This window comes from Pseudochaenichthys georgianus, chromosome 19 (assembly GCF_902827115.2).
Source record: "Pseudochaenichthys georgianus chromosome 19, fPseGeo1.2, whole genome shotgun sequence".
In the NCBI taxonomy this organism is placed as follows: domain Eukaryota; kingdom Metazoa; phylum Chordata; class Actinopteri; order Perciformes; family Channichthyidae; genus Pseudochaenichthys; species Pseudochaenichthys georgianus.
In genome coordinates, this window is record NC_047521.1 from 24,659,317 (window position 1) to 24,677,022 (window position 17,706).

Genomic DNA, 17,706 nt, shown 5'->3' on the forward strand with positions numbered 1-17,706 from the left:
ATGATCAGTAGAAATGGGACCTTTAATAATGCAGGATTAAGGCTCCGAAATTAAGCACATGTTCTAATCCTCATTAGCCCTGCTCTCCAAGATAAGATTATAAATTATTTAGATATCACGCAACACCACAATTTAGTCAATTAAAAAATAAAATGTTTTACATTTCTTCCACCCCCCTCAATATTCCATTAATGAGCAGGCAAACAGGATTTCAGACTCTTTACAAATTTATTATGTGGAAAATATCACATTGACATGAATAGTTCACTCAGTACTACATGCTGGCAGCAGAGCCTCGAGTCTCACTTTGATTTCTCTGTGCAGAGCCTCAGTCAGGTGGGATGGGCTAATGGTGGTCAGTGGACGACCATTCTCACATCTCAGATGTTCGACTTGGTTTAAGTCCAGGTCCTGGCTGGGCAACTCAGGACGTTTAGAATGTTAAAGGGGCGTATTTGGCTCAATATCAGGTTCATGTGTGTCTGAGATCCAGAGCACTCTTAACCAGGTTCCCAGGAGCTCTGCACTTTATGTGCCCCATTCAGTTCCCCCCCCCCTTAAAATCAGTCTCTGCCCCAGGCTTTAACCGCCAGCATGGTACAGGTGATGAACAGTCAGGTTTCCTCCAGGCATCTCTCTTAGAACTGAGGCTTAACAGTTCATCCATCTCATCAGACAAGGAATCGTGCGTCGGCTCCAAGTGGGCTGCTATGGCTCTCCACAGAGGTGGTGGCACACAGGATCTCTAAGGCACAGCCATCTTTTATTGGTCATTGTTATTGGACAAAGTCAAAACCCATCTAAGCTTTGACTGCAAATTTGCGGATGGAGTAGAGGAGCTCTTTCCTCTGCTGTTTCTTGGTCCGCAGACCCTCCTCATGCTTGTTGAGCCGGCGGCGCAGAGCTCTGGTCTTCTTGGGTCTCAGATCCAGGGGCTTGTACTTCTTACCCTGAAAGAAAGGACATTAACTTTCAGTGGAGCTGAAAACACATTTGGTCCAAATGCAAAGACACAATAGTGAAGGACAGGAAAGTAAAATGTCGAAAAGTTTGGCACTTTAAAGTAATGTCTTCATAAGAATTATTTAGGAACACTCGGGTCATCTCAAGTCTCAGTCTTTTGGTAAGCAGTTGAAAATGCATCAGTAGAACATCAGCTCAACATGTATCATCTTTGACTTGAGATCCACACAACGAAGGGGGGGGGGGGGGTACTGCCAACAGGAAGCTTCTTGCTCTTACCCTGTAGAACTTCCTCAGGTTCTCCTTCTGCGTCTGGTTTATTACAGTCAGGACTCTGGCGATGGCCTTGCGGACAACACGGCTGCAGAGAAGACAAAGTGGATTAGCACAGCAGATTTCAGATTACGGTTAGCAAAACATAAAACATGTTGGATCCCCATGAGAGAACACGGTCCTAAGAGGATTGCACAAGTATAAATCCATTCAATCAAAGGACTTCACTTTTTAAAATGCTGCCAATTCAGATAATACAAACAATAGTTTGTTAAATGTGACTAATGTCAAAGCAGTACACTGGTACATGTCTAGGTAGATTCTTCTTTCCCTGAAAGAATAAAAGTTACCTCCGTCATCTCAAGTCTCAGTCTTTTGGTAAGCAGTTGTGAATGCATCAGCAGATCATCAGCTCAACATATATCATCTTTGACTAGAGATCCACGCAGGACTTTTTTTTGAAATTCTACCATTTATAAAGTATCTTCATTCACTGCCTGCCTAAACCATTTCATACCGTGAGTAACGTTACTTACATCTTGGAGATCTTGGACGCGGCTCCTCCGGTAACCTTCGCCACACGGAGCTGGGAGAGCTCGTTCTTCAGGTCGTCCAGCTGCTTGAGCAGCTCTTCCTTCTTCTTGCCCCGCAGATCTCTTGCCTTGATCTTGGCCTGGAAAATGACATTTATATTAGACAGTGGTATATCGGACTCGCACCACCTCAGAGGGCAATGGCAAGTAAAATTCTCCACTAGTTTGGTTAACAGCAATGTACCGTTTGTTACCTAATCTGTTAATCACATTTTATTTTCCACCCTTTTTAAGGCGAGACACCGCAGGCAAATACAGTTTTTCAAGTACTGGTACATTGAGATTTTGTGCTATTTTGATTCTATAACATGTTTTCTTTCAGGTTTTTGGAAGGAAAACGTACAAAATACACATTTAAGTGTTTATTTTACTATAGTTTGTCTATTTGCGTCTGTAGATTTCTCCTAAATTAACCAAAAGTTAGCATTCTAACATAACATAACGTAACCGGGAACGCTGTGTCCACCATGTCAACAGAGATATCGTTGGAAAGCTGTCTCTCCTGCACAATCTCATCGGATCCAAATATGGTCATTTCCTTTGCATCAGCAACCAATTGTGTAAGCACTTTGGCTCGACCAAAAATCGTTTATAAATGTTCTATATAAATAAAAAACTTGATTTAAAATATGTGCATATTTAATGAGATAATGGATAATTTGCATATTTATACATGCTATTTCAGAAAACTTGTAATACAAAAAACAATTACCTTATTGTAAGTAATTAACTGGAGAAATTTCTAGCCGATAAGCTGACAACAATATCTCAAACGACTCGTTAACAGGAATAACTGCAGTGAATAAACGCTGAAAATGTATTCCAAAATTAACATGGTTCTCAGTTTGGGTTTGTTCTGATGGGTGAACATAATCTAGGGTTACTCTTTCAATTTCTATGGCGGCCATTTCAGACCGGGAACTACATAGGCGTTACAAAGTTGGCAATTCATTGAAAGTGGGGATCAGCAATGTTATGTTCAAATGCATACCGTGGAGGATATGTAAACAATAGTTAGTAAACACGACAGAACGGCTAAATAGGTTAACAGCATTAACGAATACACACGGCTATACATGAGCAAATCCTATTCAGCAATGCTGCCGCGTGTTAACTGCTAGTAGCTTAGCTTGACATGTTGGTAGCATAAAGTCTATGGTTGGTAGTAGCTAGGCTTCACAAAATAACATTAGGTTTCAGCAGCGTGCTAATCAACACACGCAAGAACGGCTACCCGAGAAGCGTGTGTGTACGTCTAGCATTCATGTTATAAATTAAAAAAGTGGATGTGAATGAACGAGTGAAGGCTGCTCACCATGTTCTCCTCGCCGTACTGTACTAGAAAGACCAAACACTGCGCGTGCTCAGAATATGTAGTACTTCTTCTTCGTGGATTTTAAGTCTCACTTTGATTCTACACAAACAGCGCCACTGGCGGCAGGGCGGGGTAAAGCTTTATACCTGAGCTAACCTGGCAGCGAAATGAAAAGGGATGAACCACAGTGGTCTTTGAGAACCAAATACTGTCTTCTTCAAGAACTCAGCACATGAAATGTTGTCTATGTTATTTAAAACCTTTACATTAATTGAACAACTAACAACTATGAACAAATGCAGTAAAGCACTGTGGTCTCACAACAAGGTTCTGAGTGAAAACCTGCCAGCGGGCTTTTGTGTGTCGAGTTTGAATGTTCCTGGTGTCAGCTGTGCACCCCCCCCCCCCCCCCACAAGGCGTGGTTTTATGATTTAAAATGTGTTATTAACAAATGGGGGAAAGAAACCTTTGCAGTGGCAGCAGTGAAATCACGAACAGCTAAATACATAACATCTTTAGTGACTGTTAGGTTTAAGGGTTTAAAACAGAATCAGATTAAAAAGTGCATTAGTCTTCTCCTTTGTTTCTCAAGCAGAGAGAGTATATTACCCAGCAGAGTTTGGGTGACTACATCAGACTGCTACACATCACAGAATGAAATTGGATTTCTGCAGTCAAAGATGCACTTCTGTGTCCAAATAAACAGAAATATTCAGCAGACTTCATACACAAGGAGAACAACACTTAAAGTACTGTTACTGATAATCCTATGCAGACAGCACTTCAATCTAATTCTGCTTCATATTGCATGCAAAATAAAAACAAATGCTGTTACCTTAACACATGTATAGGCTAATTTAGAGATTCAAGGTCAGCAGCAAACATGCAGATTCCCTGGGCTCTCCACAGATATGAAAATAAAGCTCATCATGTTGGAACTGATATCAGCCTGAGGAAGCATTATGTTGGGCAGAGTGACACTGAGGCAGAAAACGCTTCAACCCATTGAACGTGATAGGCTAAGGGCATAGGCGGAGTTTGACATTTGAGCTTGGGGGGGCAAACCTTTTTTTAATGACGTCAGTACACAGTCCCAACTATTGCGTGGGGTGCTACGGATACAGTAGCAATAAAGCCAGCGCTCACCGCACTGAGTATGACTTTTCCACATACGAACACAACTCGTCCCGTCATGCACGCCTCATGCCCGCCGTACACACACTCATATGGAAGGGGCGGTCTCTCCCCCCATCAACATGCATTACATCTGTAAAACTTATAACTGTGCACATCTTGTACTTATTTGATAACTACTATATCCCTTGGTTACTTGAACACGCTACAATATTATGAACCAGTGTCCTACTTAGTGCAGAAGTAGACGCCTTAAACGTTTTAAAAATGGCCTCATACCCATTACTGCTAATTATTGTAATACAATAGCTGAATCAATTGTATGCAAAAAAAAGCGAGGGACCTTGTGTCCTTAACCTCATACGTCACACACACACACGTCACAACATGCGACTGCTCAAAAATGAAATTATTTCAAACAAAACCTGATATTATTCAGATTTGTATTGTAACAATCATTATATTACATCAATTAAAAATATTTACATACGAAATATTTGTATTGGAACAGCTTTAGACATGCTGTAAAATCCGCATATGGGGGCGGGACATCTCTAAGCGGCTGACCAATCACAACAGAGCCGGCCAGCTAACCTATCAGTTCGGGAGGCTGTGGCTCAGTGGATTGTGTGCTGGACTTGGAATCAGGGGGTAGCAAGTTCGAGTCCCACTGCAGTCAGCATGTCGTTGTGTCCCTGGGCAAGACACTTCACCCCAAATTATTCCTGTGGGGATTGTCCACAGTATTGAATGTAAGTTGAGTTGGATAAAAGCGTTTTACAAATGACATGTAATGTAATGACTGGGCTCTGGTTTCAGACAGAGGGTGAAAAGAGGTGCTGCAGCACAGGCAGTATGAGAAAAATAAAGCACAATGTAAGCAGCAAAACCACTGAATGCACAAAGTGAGTAGGAAGTATTTTATTTACAATTTTTCATTTGTAAGGGAAAGGATGTTTTTTTTTGTATCACTGTTGTCTCACCAAATCTTGACCTCTGTACCACATCCTGCAACAAAACCATGCATTCATTATCTTCACAAAGCAAATGATTTAATCTTCACATTTTTATATTACTAATGAGGGCTATAACAAGCATGGGGTAGCTTCCATTAGCATACTGTATAGTTAATATGACGTGATAAAAGTAATTAACACATTTAGACTGAAAGAATATGAACTACAGTAATGAGTGGCAATGTGCAGAAGCCTTTACTCCCACTCATATATAATGAATATGAAAATATCTGCTCAGGGTTATCTTTTAAAATCATAATTCCTCCTCATACTCTTGAGCTATAACTCCATTACCATAATACATCTCCACTGCACTCTCTATCCTGGGATATTACTTTACTTGCAGCTTTACATAAGAAAGAAATCCAGACTGTATTTTGCTGTAGTGCTCCCTGGCATATGGTATTATTAAAACTACGCAGTTATTACCTCAGGGCATTGGGGATGGTGGAAATGAATGAACGTCGGGACCCGGGGGGATTTTGGCTTTTTAATAGTGACATCCTGTTTAATTGGTATTTTAATTTGTATTATTTATTTATTTTTAAATTGTTTTAATTATTCATTTATTTTATAGGTTTTTCTTTATATTAGATTTTATAGTTTTATAGCGACATCCTCTTTTAAATTGGTAATTTAATATTTATGATTATTATAATGTATTCATATTTTATTGTTATTCTTTTAATAGTTTTTATTTTATTTTATAGGTCTTTTTATTTTATTGTATTTATTCATTTTGTCTTAAGTATTCCTTTATTTTACCCAGAGGGATCATTATTTATTTTATGGCATTTTCTTTTTATTACCTTATACCTCCTCCTTTCCCTTTGAATTGTAACATGTTGTTGTTACTTTGAGCTGCACCTGGTGTATGAAAAGTGCTATTCAAATTATTATTATTATTATGATATAATCCCACTCACCTCAGTCTTTGTGCATGTCTGGTGTGAGTGACTGTGGGCATGTGCATGTTGGCCACCCCCCTTCAACACACACATACCTTGCCATCTGTTGACATGCAGCTGTTCAAAAATAGCCCTCTCGAAGCTACCCTGAGTGGCCCACAGATAAGCACAGATTGTATCGTGTGTGTGTGCGTGTGTGTGTGCACATTGTTGTGTTTCGATGAAGACCATGTGTTGGCCGGCATTAGTCCGAAACCTCTGCAAGACTTTTTGATTGGAAAGTCTCCATTTGTTGTGTTTTTTTTAGAAGCTATTCAACAAAACAATGGAGGCCATTCCCGACCAGTTCATGGAGTTCCACCCGATCCACGGTGTGAACGTGAGTCTGGACCTCTCGGGAACACGGGCTACTCGCGTGGAGAGCTTTGCAAATGGAGTGTGTTTCAGCAAACACCCTCTGAAGCCCGGGGAGATTTTCCTCATAGAGATCGAGGAAAAGGAGGTGGGCTGGTGTGGCAACCTACGAGTCGGCCTGACTTCTAGAGACCCTGGAAACTTAGACGTGGTGCCTGAATACTCCATCCCAGACCTGACTGATTCGGGGGACAGCTGGGTGTTCGCCATCACTCGAAACCACAACAAAGTGGTAGAAGATCCTGGAGATGGAGGTCAAAGGCTCGGTCGTGGAGAGCCTGGAGAAGAAGCAGCTGAAAGATATCACAACCTGAAACCACAGACCTTCTTCACAGACTCTCACTTGTACATTGACAATGTTCGGATCCCCAGAGACAAGCTGGTGGGACGGAGCAGGCCTGGACGCTACAGCCACATTTTAGACGACTTGTATAGGACGAACGCTCTTCCCCCCACAGCCAGACGCAGCCGGATAGGAGTGCTGTACACGCAGAGAGGACCAGGCCTGGCTGATATGCACGTTGTGATCAATGGGGAGGACATGGGAGCTTCTGCTAAGGGGATCCCCACCATCCAGCCGCTCCACGCTGTTGTGGACGTGTTCGCTGCTACCAAGTGTGTCCGAATCGTCCAGGTGGAGTATGGATGTGAGTGTCACAGTGGAACCATGGTTTACATGCGTCTCAGAGACAGAAAAAGGGCTCAGGGATGTTTTTTGTACTTATTGTGGTCGGTTTGAGTCTCTTTGAAGCTGCGTCGCATCTCAAATGTCAATGTGATTGTCTTTCTTCTCTTGTATAGTCTCTTAGATGCCCTGCATGTATTTTAAGTCTTTTTGCATCATTGTTAGTCTCTCTGGTCTTCTTTAAGTCGCTTTGTGTCTCATCCTGGACACTGTGTGACTCTTTGCAGTCTTTTTGTGTCTCTTTAGTTTCTTTACATCTCTTTGTAGTTGTGTTGTGTCTCATTGTGATCACTGTGTGTCATTTTGTAGTTCATTTGCATTTCTTTGTGGCCTTTTTGTGTTTATTTGACGTCACTTTAGGTCCCTTTGAAGTTGCACTGCATCTATTCGGAGTCGTTTGGAGTCTCTTTCTAGTTGCTTTGTATATGGTCATTTTAAATCTCTTTGTCGTAATGTTTCCCTTTCTCTTCTTGCTTTGTGTCTTAATTTTTTGGTAACTGTCAGTTTGAGTTTTGCACCATTTTGTTGGTCGTTTTTGTGTTGGTTTTGTGTCTCGTTGTGGTTGTTTTATTTGACTGTCGCCTAGGGACCCATTTCAGTCATGAATCCATGCTTAAATTCTTCATTCTTCTTTACTTTTATTCTGCTAATCCACTGTCTTTTCGTGTTTTTTTGTTTCTCTCTCGGTTGCTCAGTCTCATCGTTGCAGACGTTGTGCAGAAAGGCCATCCAGAAGCACATCGTCCACCGGATGGCCATCGACTGGCTGGAGCTGCCAGAGGCCATGAAGCACTACTGCAAGTATGAATGAAGGAGACTCACCTGAAATGGACACAAATATCACCTCAGAGATCTTTCACACTTTCTACCTAGACAATTATTAATAGCTGCCAGACAGTGAATTTGCTCGGTTTCATGAACTGTTAACTAATAAACTCACAGTTTTTGCTAGGCTGTCTGAGTCGGCTACTTTCTTTGTTACAGATCAAACGGTTCATATTCTGAAAAAGCATTTTGTTTAAAGTTACATGATAATGAGAAAAAGTGATGTTGATTTGAATAATCAACCCTAAAATGTAAGCAATGTATTGTCTACTCGGATTGAGATTTAAGAATAGTTAATAGTTCAAAATGTGGCCTCGCTATAGTCCAAGGTGTTTTTTCTTCTTCTTTGTGATCTATCTATGTCTACTGTTGTTTTGGTTACAACATGGTGTGTCAAAAAGCAAGTACACATTTTTAGAGATTAGATTATGGTTGATGTCGAAAAGCTATAAAGATTTTCTACAAATGTGACAACAAATATTAACTTTTATACATATGGTCTGGACCCTGGACTCATTTCAGTAATCCATCCATCATTTAGTAATTCTTCAACATTTCTTTATGTTTTCCACACTCTTTTTGATTTGTTTTGTTAAACTTCTCTGTTGCTTCAGTGACTGAGGTAATTCAGCCATAGTAAATCTGTTTCAGGGTACACTCACCATAATACAGTCTATGACACTCACCTGTCAGTGTGCTTAGAGCTCTTATTATACATCCATGGCTTAGAGCCGGTGAAATGTCTACATGCAGTTCAACGCAACACCTCCACCTGCAGCTCAACACCGCTCCCTGGTGGTGGAGGAGGGAACTGCACGGGGCGGAGCTCTCGTTAAATCTTCAGCCGGGATCTGTCTTCTTCACACGTGAGGAAGAAACACGGGAGAGCTTCCGGTCGTCTGTCACTGAGGCTGGAAGAAATACTAAACTGAGATTTATTTCGCTTTATGCTGATCCGTGCACACACACTCACACACCCACACATACACACTTCATACACACAGCATGTCTTTCTGCAATTTTTTCGGAGGTGAGGTCTACAAGGATAATTTCAAACCAGGTGAGCAGGCTGTAACAGTGATGTGATGTAACCTCCTTCAGTCTGGATTATACAGGATAACACTCACATTTAGAGCTCATGTTTAGACTATTTTTGGTTTCAAATTAACTCATTTTGATGGAAAAATATAATTGGATTATTGTGTAATGTCAGAGTGGATTGGAAGTGCACATGGTGTCAACAATTGGGGATATTTATTCATTATTATTTGAAATATATATCTGCAGTTTCTACTATGACTGCTACTACTACTACTACTACTAGTAGTTACAACACAGCAGCTGCTATTGATTATTATGGTTTAAACAAAGCATTAATATAACTTGCATGTTGACACAAGTTTTCAACTAAATAATGATATATATATATATATATATTCTTTTTAAAAGTGCTCTCAAGTCCTCATTCCTTATTTTCCACTTTCACTCCATGTAAGCATCTTTAATTTTGATCACAAACCTCCATATGAACGTTTGTTTACTTAATGTTTATTTTCTGTATACGCAAGGAAACATGTAATAATTATAACTACCATTTTTAAGCCATGGCTATAAATTAAAAGCCTGATATAATAAAATGAATGGTCTTGTGCTTTAACACAAATTCTTCATATGCTACACATGTCCCCAGTCAGGCACACAGATTACACGAGTAAGTGTCTCAGGTAGAAAATGAAACCATATCTTTAATAAGAATCTGTTCCTGCAGGGATGTATGTGTGCTCCCAGTGTAACCACCCGCTGTTCTCCAGTCGATCAAAGTTCGCCCACTCGTCTCCGTGGCCGGCGTTCACCGACACCATCCGAGAGGACAGCGTCACCAAGATGATGGAGAGCCTCACTGCCTTCAAGGTCACAGGCTCCTCCACCCGTTCTGTTTTTCATTTCATTTTTATTTGTCCCGCTCATGGTGCGCAAAACCAAATGTACAATAATTGCCACAAAACATGACTCCACCATTGAGCGAAAAGGAGCAGGGAGAAGAATACAATCGTATGTGACCTGCCCCTTTCTAAAAAAATAAATAAATAAATACAAATAGATGGTCTGCCCTTCATAATAATAATTTTTTTTTTTTCACAGCCAAACATAACAGTATCTTAGGATACTAAGAGAAACACATAAAACAAATACTTATTTCCCACTTGACGGTTAACAGAAAGAAACGAAACAACACCAAAACATCACATGTATAAGGAAAAGAAAAGTGCAACACCCTCATCTGAGTCCTACTGGAGAGGAAGGTGGAATTCATTTTTTCGTTTTACTGCATCATGCACACAGATCAAATATATAGACATTTATTTATTAGGATAAACCCCTTGAGATGCACCATTTCGTTTTCATGGGGGTCCCGACAAAAGCAACGTTTTACAGACATACATGGACAAAATAACAGAAAGCAAAGCATGGCAAACAAGCAGGACAAACCACGTACAGTCTGTTAAGTGAAATTCATGAAGTAATGCATACAATCGTTACAATCATTACAATTTGATAGACAGTAGTGTTGAATAGATCAGTGCCATCAATAACAAAAGCAGACCAGCTGATAGTGAGATGATAATGCATGCTTAAACATACCCAATGAAATACCCCAAACATGTAATCCAGTTGTCTAAATGTCAACATGTGTGTTTTATCTCATAGGTTCTGTGTGGCAAGTGTGGCAACGGGCTGGGCCATGAGTTTGTAAATGACGGCCCGGAAGAAGGAGTTTCACGATTTTGAATATTCAGTACCTCGCTCAAGTTTGTCCCGAACAAAGGTAAGATGATCACAGATATGAGTGAGGCTATATTTCAAAAGCGTTTGACACCGTCGATCATCGCATTTTAAAGCAGAGGCTACTCAGTATAGGCATGTCCAGCCATGCAGTGGGTGGTTTGTGAACTACCTCTCTGAAAGGTCCCAATGTGTTCACTTTGATGGGCTGTCTTCTGAGTGGTTAAACATTTCTAATGGTGTGAGGCTCAGTCACTGGTACATTTTTATATACAAAGCCATGCTAGGGAAACTTCCATCTTATATCTGCTCCCTGATCTCTCGGAGAATTGTAAGTGGCTACTGCCTGAGATCGCATGCTGTGGTTTTATTAAATGTGCCAACTGCTAGGACTGTCTTAGGGAAGACAGCTTTTAGATGCGCAGCTCCTCTGTCTTGGAATAGTCTGCTAATTAAATGGAAACTGAGCAATCTGGTGCCACTAAATGTTTTTAAAGCTCGGTTGGATGCTACTCAATCGGAAGCTGTTGGTACCTGTTTATGTGGATAATTATGTAAATGATGCTGTATGATGTCCTTTTGTTGTTCTATTTATGTTTTTATGTTTCATGTGGAACTACTTGAGCAGGTCTCCCTTGGAAAAGAGATCAATGATCTCAATGGGATTTATCCGTATAAATAAAGGTTTGAAATTAAATTAAATGAAATGTATTTTTAGCCTAGAGTTAAAAATAATGAAAACCCTTCATTCTTTCTGTACCAAGCACGAATGATGATGAGGGATTTATCTGCATTCATTGAGCTTTGCAACAAGAGAGACCTAAAAGCAAACAGCCAGTATGTACGTGACTAATTATGACTGAGAATGTGTGGAAAAAATGTTTGTGTGATTTGGTTAAACTGACATTTTCTCACGAGCACAGCTTGTCCCTGAACATTTCAATAATGTGGCTTTCTTATAAAATACTTTCGAACTTGCATTGCTTCTTTCTTACTTGGAAAGTGCTGTGTCTCTCTTAGCATCACCTGTATATCAACAATACGCCTTATCATAATAATGTAGATATTTACTTGAGTTTTTAGCTTTGGTGTAATTGTGAATCAACATATTTCTGACTTCCAGTGAGTAAGTTAATTTCTCTTTTATCTCTGTTCCAGGTAAGGACAAGCAGTAAAGAGCGAGGTGTGGGTGTCTCTCCAGCTGCTGCTCCAGGATCAGTGAACGGGTCGGTCAGTGTGTGACGTGGACGGGATAAAACCCGAGAGGGACGTCCTGTCCACTGAAGGATCTTTCTTTGACCAACCTGTGACCTCTGAAAATACTCCTTAACAACTAAAATGTTACCTCATTGTTGGAGCCAGTATTTGGATTTGATAAGAAAGGCCACCCAATTGTGACGTCTGTAGTCAACGCACTATAAAGGACTACAATTCCCACGGCGCCTGTGCTAACGCCACAGTGGGCAACCTGTTGAGAGACGCCCTCGAGGAACAGTTTTTAACCGTACTCAATCGTACTCGTAACCGCACATACAAACCGTACAAGTACCCTTTAAGTTGTGAAGTTATAAGCATTATCAAGAAAGAAAGAATACCTAAGTTGTGTTGTTTTATTTGAGTTTTGCCTATTTCTTTTGAATATTGTAAAGGCCTATTTTTCTTTGTTGCATGTGCAAAAGTTTGTTATTTTATTTTTGAGCAAACACATCGCAACATCTTCTAAACCATCGGAGGCCAAGCAACACTTCAAACTGTGAGTGATTTATGGAGAGAAACGAGTTAGAACTGTCTGTTTAAGGCGTCTAGTGGCTTGGTGGAAAAACAAGGAAGGAAGCCACGACACTCATATTTAAATACATTTAACTCCATGATTAAGATTTTATCAGTAGATCATTTTTAGCAAGACTTTACTTCTCTGCTGCAGAATCTGCTTTATATTGCTGGTACTATTGACTCTATTTCACCTTTAATGTAGCCAGACTATCTATGCACTGAACAAATCCACATTTCTAGTCAGTTTGGGGTATCTGTTTTTTAGCAAAGAAACTGTGAACTGTCTGCAACAGTATGTACTTTTTTTATTTTATGCACTTTAAGACTTGAACAGATTTTTTGTTTGTGCATTTTACTTTTAAAATCTCATTTTAAAGTCAATATTTATTGGATTGAATAAGCTCTACATGTTGATTTGTCTTCAACTGTTACAGGATGTGACAATAATTCACATATGAAGAAACAAACAATAAATTATAGTTTGATAGATTTTGGTCTTGTCCTTTTTCATGTTATTATAATGAACATGAATACATAATACTATCCTTGAACATTGTTAGGAATAGTAACCACATACAGGGGTTTCTGAAATGAGTTATTTTCCAAAACTGACCTCTAGGTGGAGCTAACATCCTGCTAAATCACATCAACTCCTCTGCAGATGTGAAAGTCTGATGCAAAACATATGCATCTGTTCTGACTCTCTGCACATGTGGAAGCTTGCTTGATATGAACACAAGTTGTACGTGTTTGTTTCCATGCATTAATTATGAATGCTGCTTGTGGCTCTCCAGCTGGAGGCCATCCTCTCTGGGTAAAGACTGTGAGGTTAAGAGGAGATCCTGGTGAGGGACTGAGAGCTATCATTACAGGGGAAGCACTCACACGCACAACACAGAGTGCATCCCAAACCACTTCAAATGAACATACTTTTCCCTCTTTTGCATCTTTTCCAGGAAGGAAACCATGCAAGACCAGAATGAAACAAGGAAATATTAAAAAAAGATATGTCATGCACCTTTACGTACCAGTAAGGAAACCATGCAAGGAGAGAAGATACAAGGAAATATCTATTAAGACACTTTTGATGTACATTTACACATCCATAATGAAAGCAAGGAACGAGGTAACAAGGAAATATAAAGAATTGGACCTGTCATAAGTTAGGAAACCATGCAAGGAGAAATTAAACAAGGGAATCTAAAAAAAGACTTGCACCCTTACACAAGTAAGAAATCATGCAGGTAGAGGAAACAAGGAATGATCAAATAAGAGACTTGGGCCACACCTTTTACACACAAGGAGAGAGGGAAAAAGGAACTATTGAGGAGTCTTGTAATGCACCTATCCACACAAGTAAGGAAAACATTCGAGCAGACAGGGAACAAGGAATTATCAAAAATAGACTTGTGATTCACCTTTACACACCAGTAAGGACCTATGCACGGAGACAGGGAACAAGGAATTATCAAAAAGAGACTTGTGATTCACCTTTACACACCAGTAAGGAAACAACACGCCAGTAATTAAACCATGCAAGGATAAATGAAACAAGAAAATACCACATAAGAGACTTAAAGGTAGGGTAGGTAAGAATGGAGAAACCAGCTCGAGTGCGCTAGAATTTGAAAGTACGAAATAAAAATCTGCCCCTTCTTTCAGACTTCCTTACAGAGCCCCTCCTCCAACACACACGAACGCGCACATGACCAACGAGGGCACGAGCCAATGAGGGCACGAGATAAGTGTGTGCCCAGATGGGAGGCTGACAGGCAGGTAGGCCATCCAGTTACTTTAGCCGGCTCAGATGATTGGTTCGTGCTTTTCACAGCGCCACGGCTTCCACAGATGATATTTTTTTAATGTATTTATTATCAAAGCATTTCATGTATTCATTGATATCGAGATGTTAAGAGCATTCCATGGAATATAACAAAGTGTTTCTGAAGTGAATTACCTACCCCACCTTTAAGATGCACCTTTACACACACAATCGCAGAAAACAGTGTGTGCAAATCAACACACTACTCCTTTTTCAGGTCACACACATTTCTCTCATCAATTTCCCCCATATTATGACATGCGTTCACTTACTACACCCTAACACACGCCAAAACACACACGCTGTGAGACAAACAAGTCCTCTAGTTCATTAGCATGGCCACAGAGTTCGCAGCGTATTTTCTCTCCAAACATTGACTTCTTGTAGTGTGCAATTACGAGGGGTCATCATAACATTCGTAAAAGTGGTTGCACTCCAAGCATCAACAATTTAAATATTCTGGAGAGCCACTACACATCCATCTAAAGGCACTTGAGCACGATGCCAGAGGTATTCAAATAAAGCCCTGGAGCCTGACCTTGCATTGAGGTTGTTACGGCTGAGTACATTTCCTCTTGTGTTGTCTTGGCAGCGAAACGCTCCACAGTTTATTCTTTAACACAGTGTAGTCCGATTTGTGGATGTTTTTACTGTGCTGTGAGCGGTTGCATTTTAAACATATAGGTGGTCCCGCTGGTAATCAAACCCACAGCCTTGGTTTCTGCTCTGCCCGTCAAAACTCTACGGGAGGAGGATGTGTGATAAGCAAAAAGCAAAAACAAGGAGATGAGATTGCGATGTCAGATAAATGAGGGGAAGTCTAATTAAAGCATAGAAACAACAACAATCTTTGTATCATCTTGAGCTGTTGTTAAATCAGTCTGCGAGATTTGTTGCTACCATGTGACTAACTTTTTTTGATGGATTTACAGTACTTTAAAGATTTACCGTACTTTAAAGATCCCCGTGACTTCATTTCATGTGGCCCCACAAGAGCTTGCAAAGAATATAATATGTTTATTATACAGTTACATGCCGCTTTACAGAAGCACGTTGCCCATAAACTACATCTCCCACAATGCATCTCAAATTAGACTTTTCTTCTTAGAATTTGACTTTTTTTCAAAATGTCACTTTTACTTTGACTTTTTTCCCATAATTTGGCTTTTCTTTTGAAATCATTTTGTGACATGCGCACTGAAGAGACTTGCAATTATTTGCCCTAGACTTCTGCTTTCAGACGTAGTTAATTATGTAGTTATTACCATATCCGATAATAATCCAATGCAGAGGCAATGATGTAATATAATACATTATTTTAAATATATTAAATATTTATATATGTATTTTTATATAGTCTTAAAGTTATAACCGGCTCGTTGAGTGCAACTATAATGCTGATGTGGCCCGCGATTAAATTGAGTTTGACACCCCTGCTTTAGATGAAAATAAGGAGCCCCTCCCCACGCCCCTCTGAGAGATATTTGGTTAAAAAGAACACAATGGTGCTCTCGAGGAGATTCAGGTGATAAGGGGGGGGGGGGGGGGGGGGTTACCTTGGTTGCTGATTGGCTGATGGTTACACAAGACAACACATCGTTATGACATCACAAAGTGGCCAAAATCTGATCAGCTCGTTTTCAGACAGGTTTTTATAGAAATGGATCAAAAAGAGAGAGAATCTTTGTTCCTGAAACTTTCAGAGTGTCTTTCCACAGAGGGGACACATGTTGATGTAGAAGAGACATGAAGAAGAGGGGACACATGTTGATGTAGAAGAGACATGAAGAAGAGGGGACACATGTTGATGTAGAAGAGACATGAAGAAGAGGGGACACATGTTGATGTAGAAGAGACATGAAGAAGAGGGGACACATGTTGATGTAGAAGAGACATGAAGAAGAGGGGACACATGTTGATGTAGAAGAGACATGAAGAAGAGGGGACACATGGTGATGTAGAAGAGACATGAAGAAGAGGGGACACATGTTGATGTAGAAGAGACATGAAGAAGAGGGGACACATGGTGATGTAGAAGAGACATGGAGAAGAGGGGACACATGTTGATGTAGAAGAGACATGAAGAAGAGGGGACACATGTTGATGTAGAAGAGACATGAAGAAGAGGGGACACATGTTGATGTAGAAGAGACATGAAGAAGAGGGGACACATGTTGATGTAGAAGAGACATGAAGAAGAGGGGACACATGTTGATGTAGAAGAGACATGAAGAAGAGGGGACACATGTTGATGTAGAAGAGACATGGAGAAGAGGGGACACATGTTGATGTAGAAGAGACATGAAGAAGAGGGGACACATGTTGATGTAGAAGAGACATGAAGAAGAGGGGACACATGTTGATGTAGAAGAGACATGAAGAAGTGGATTTTGCATAATAGGTGACCTTTAACCTGTCTGCCTCTGAACCCAATCACTCATTAGGGCCTGGATGAAGGCCTCAGAAAGATGTAGCAGCTCTCTCTTCTTCTCGTTCTGCAGCGTGTGTTGTTTAGTCTCTTTGTGAGACGTTTGACGAGTGTGTTTTTAAAGTTATAACAGGGCTTGGTTGAATACTCGATTCTGATTGGTCAATTCGGCTCTTAATTCTCGCTAACAGACTGCTGCTAAGGAGAAGAGAGCTCAGGAGGACCAAGGGACTTCTTTCCACCTGCAGAAAGAAGTCTGGTCAATTTAAAGTCAGACGTGAACAAAACATGTTAGTTTTCTCCCTCAGACAACACAATGGATCAGTGTTGCCGTCATTTTAATTTACGTGGAAGAAGAACGACTATTTTGGAGAGGAGTTTTTGAAAACGTAACAATGTCATTGGTGCTAGATTACTTTGTCAGCCATCTTTCCCCTTTCTCCTTTTCTTGAACGGCTTTCGTTGTGTATACTTACTAGTAGGCCTACACTAACGGCCCGTCCACACTACAGCTTCGACAGCTTCAAAAACGGTTTCCAACGCGTCTGCCCATTCACTTTGAATGGGGTGACGTCACCTTTCGCCGAACTGCATTGTGGGAAGCAGAGCGGAGCTTTCCTGGCGTTTCAGGCTGCAAAAGTTGAGCAATGTTCAACTTTTGAAGCTTCTGAAGCTTTCGGTGGAAGCGTCAGCCAATCGAATCATATGCCAGTACAAGCTCTAGCCAATCAAACCGCTGCTTGTGTGTCAGGGGCGGGAGATTCATGTGATT

At 40.5% G+C, this 17,706-nt stretch overlaps 3 protein-coding genes across 5 annotated transcripts; 2 read left to right on the forward strand and 1 right to left on the reverse strand.

The window, feature by feature from the left end:
- Nucleotides 1-209: 209 nt before the first annotated feature.
- Nucleotides 210-3,234, reverse strand: LOC117465066 (large ribosomal subunit protein uL29-like). The gene is made up of 4 exons (XM_034107938.2): nucleotides 3,145-3,234; nucleotides 1,773-1,909; nucleotides 1,243-1,324; nucleotides 210-950 (listed from the first exon to the last, which is right to left on the reverse strand). Exons 1-4 carry the CDS (start codon nucleotides 3,145-3,147, stop codon nucleotides 801-803), a joined length of 372 nt encoding a protein of 123 aa, XP_033963829.1. The 5' UTR covers nucleotides 3,148-3,234; the 3' UTR covers nucleotides 210-800.
- Nucleotides 3,235-6,317: 3,083 nt separating this feature from the next.
- neurl2 (neuralized E3 ubiquitin protein ligase 2) lies at nucleotides 6,318-8,256 on the forward strand. Its single transcript, XM_034107797.1, has 2 exons — nucleotides 6,318-7,264; nucleotides 7,998-8,256. The coding sequence occupies exons 1-2, from the start codon at nucleotides 6,529-6,531 to the stop codon at nucleotides 8,111-8,113; spliced, it is 852 nt and encodes a 283-aa protein (XP_033963688.1). The 5' UTR covers nucleotides 6,318-6,528; the 3' UTR covers nucleotides 8,114-8,256.
- A 749-nt stretch (nucleotides 8,257-9,005) lies between these two features.
- msrb1b (methionine sulfoxide reductase B1b) lies at nucleotides 9,006-13,171 on the forward strand. 3 transcript variants are annotated; one of them, XM_071206752.1, is made up of 5 exons: nucleotides 9,006-9,187; nucleotides 9,896-10,038; nucleotides 10,837-10,954; nucleotides 11,540-11,595; nucleotides 12,070-13,171. In XM_071206752.1, the coding sequence occupies exons 1-4, from the start codon at nucleotides 9,133-9,135 to the stop codon at nucleotides 11,563-11,565; spliced, it is 342 nt and encodes a 113-aa protein (XP_071062853.1). In that variant the 5' UTR covers nucleotides 9,006-9,132; the 3' UTR covers nucleotides 11,566-11,595; nucleotides 12,070-13,171. The 3 variants fall into 3 exon arrangements, with proteins under 3 accessions (XP_071062853.1, XP_033963710.1, XP_033963709.1); XM_034107819.2 differs by lacking the exon at nucleotides 11,540-11,595; XM_034107818.2 differs by lacking the exons at nucleotides 11,540-11,595; nucleotides 12,070-13,171 and having other exon boundaries at nucleotides 10,837-11,516.
- The last annotated feature ends 4,535 nt before the right edge of the window (nucleotides 13,172-17,706 follow it).

Bases quoted from the DNA above. Each gene is read 5' to 3' on its own strand.
- neurl2 (XM_034107797.1), top strand. From the start codon at position 6,529: ATGGAGGCCATTCCCGACCAGTTCATGGAGTTCCACCCGATCCACGGT. The intron at 7,265-7,997 runs GTGAGTGTCACA...TCGGTTGCTCAG, and splicing joins CGTCCAGGTGGAGTATGGAT to TCTCATCGTTGCAGACGTTG.
- LOC117465066 (XM_034107938.2), bottom strand. The intron at 1,325-1,772 runs GTAAGTAACGTT...TCTTCTCTGCAG, and splicing joins GCGTCCAAGATCTCCAAGAT to CCGTGTTGTCCGCAAGGCCA. The intron at 951-1,242 runs GTAAGAGCAAGA...CCTTTCTTTCAG, and splicing joins ACCTGAGGAAGTTCTACAGG to GGTAAGAAGTACAAGCCCCT.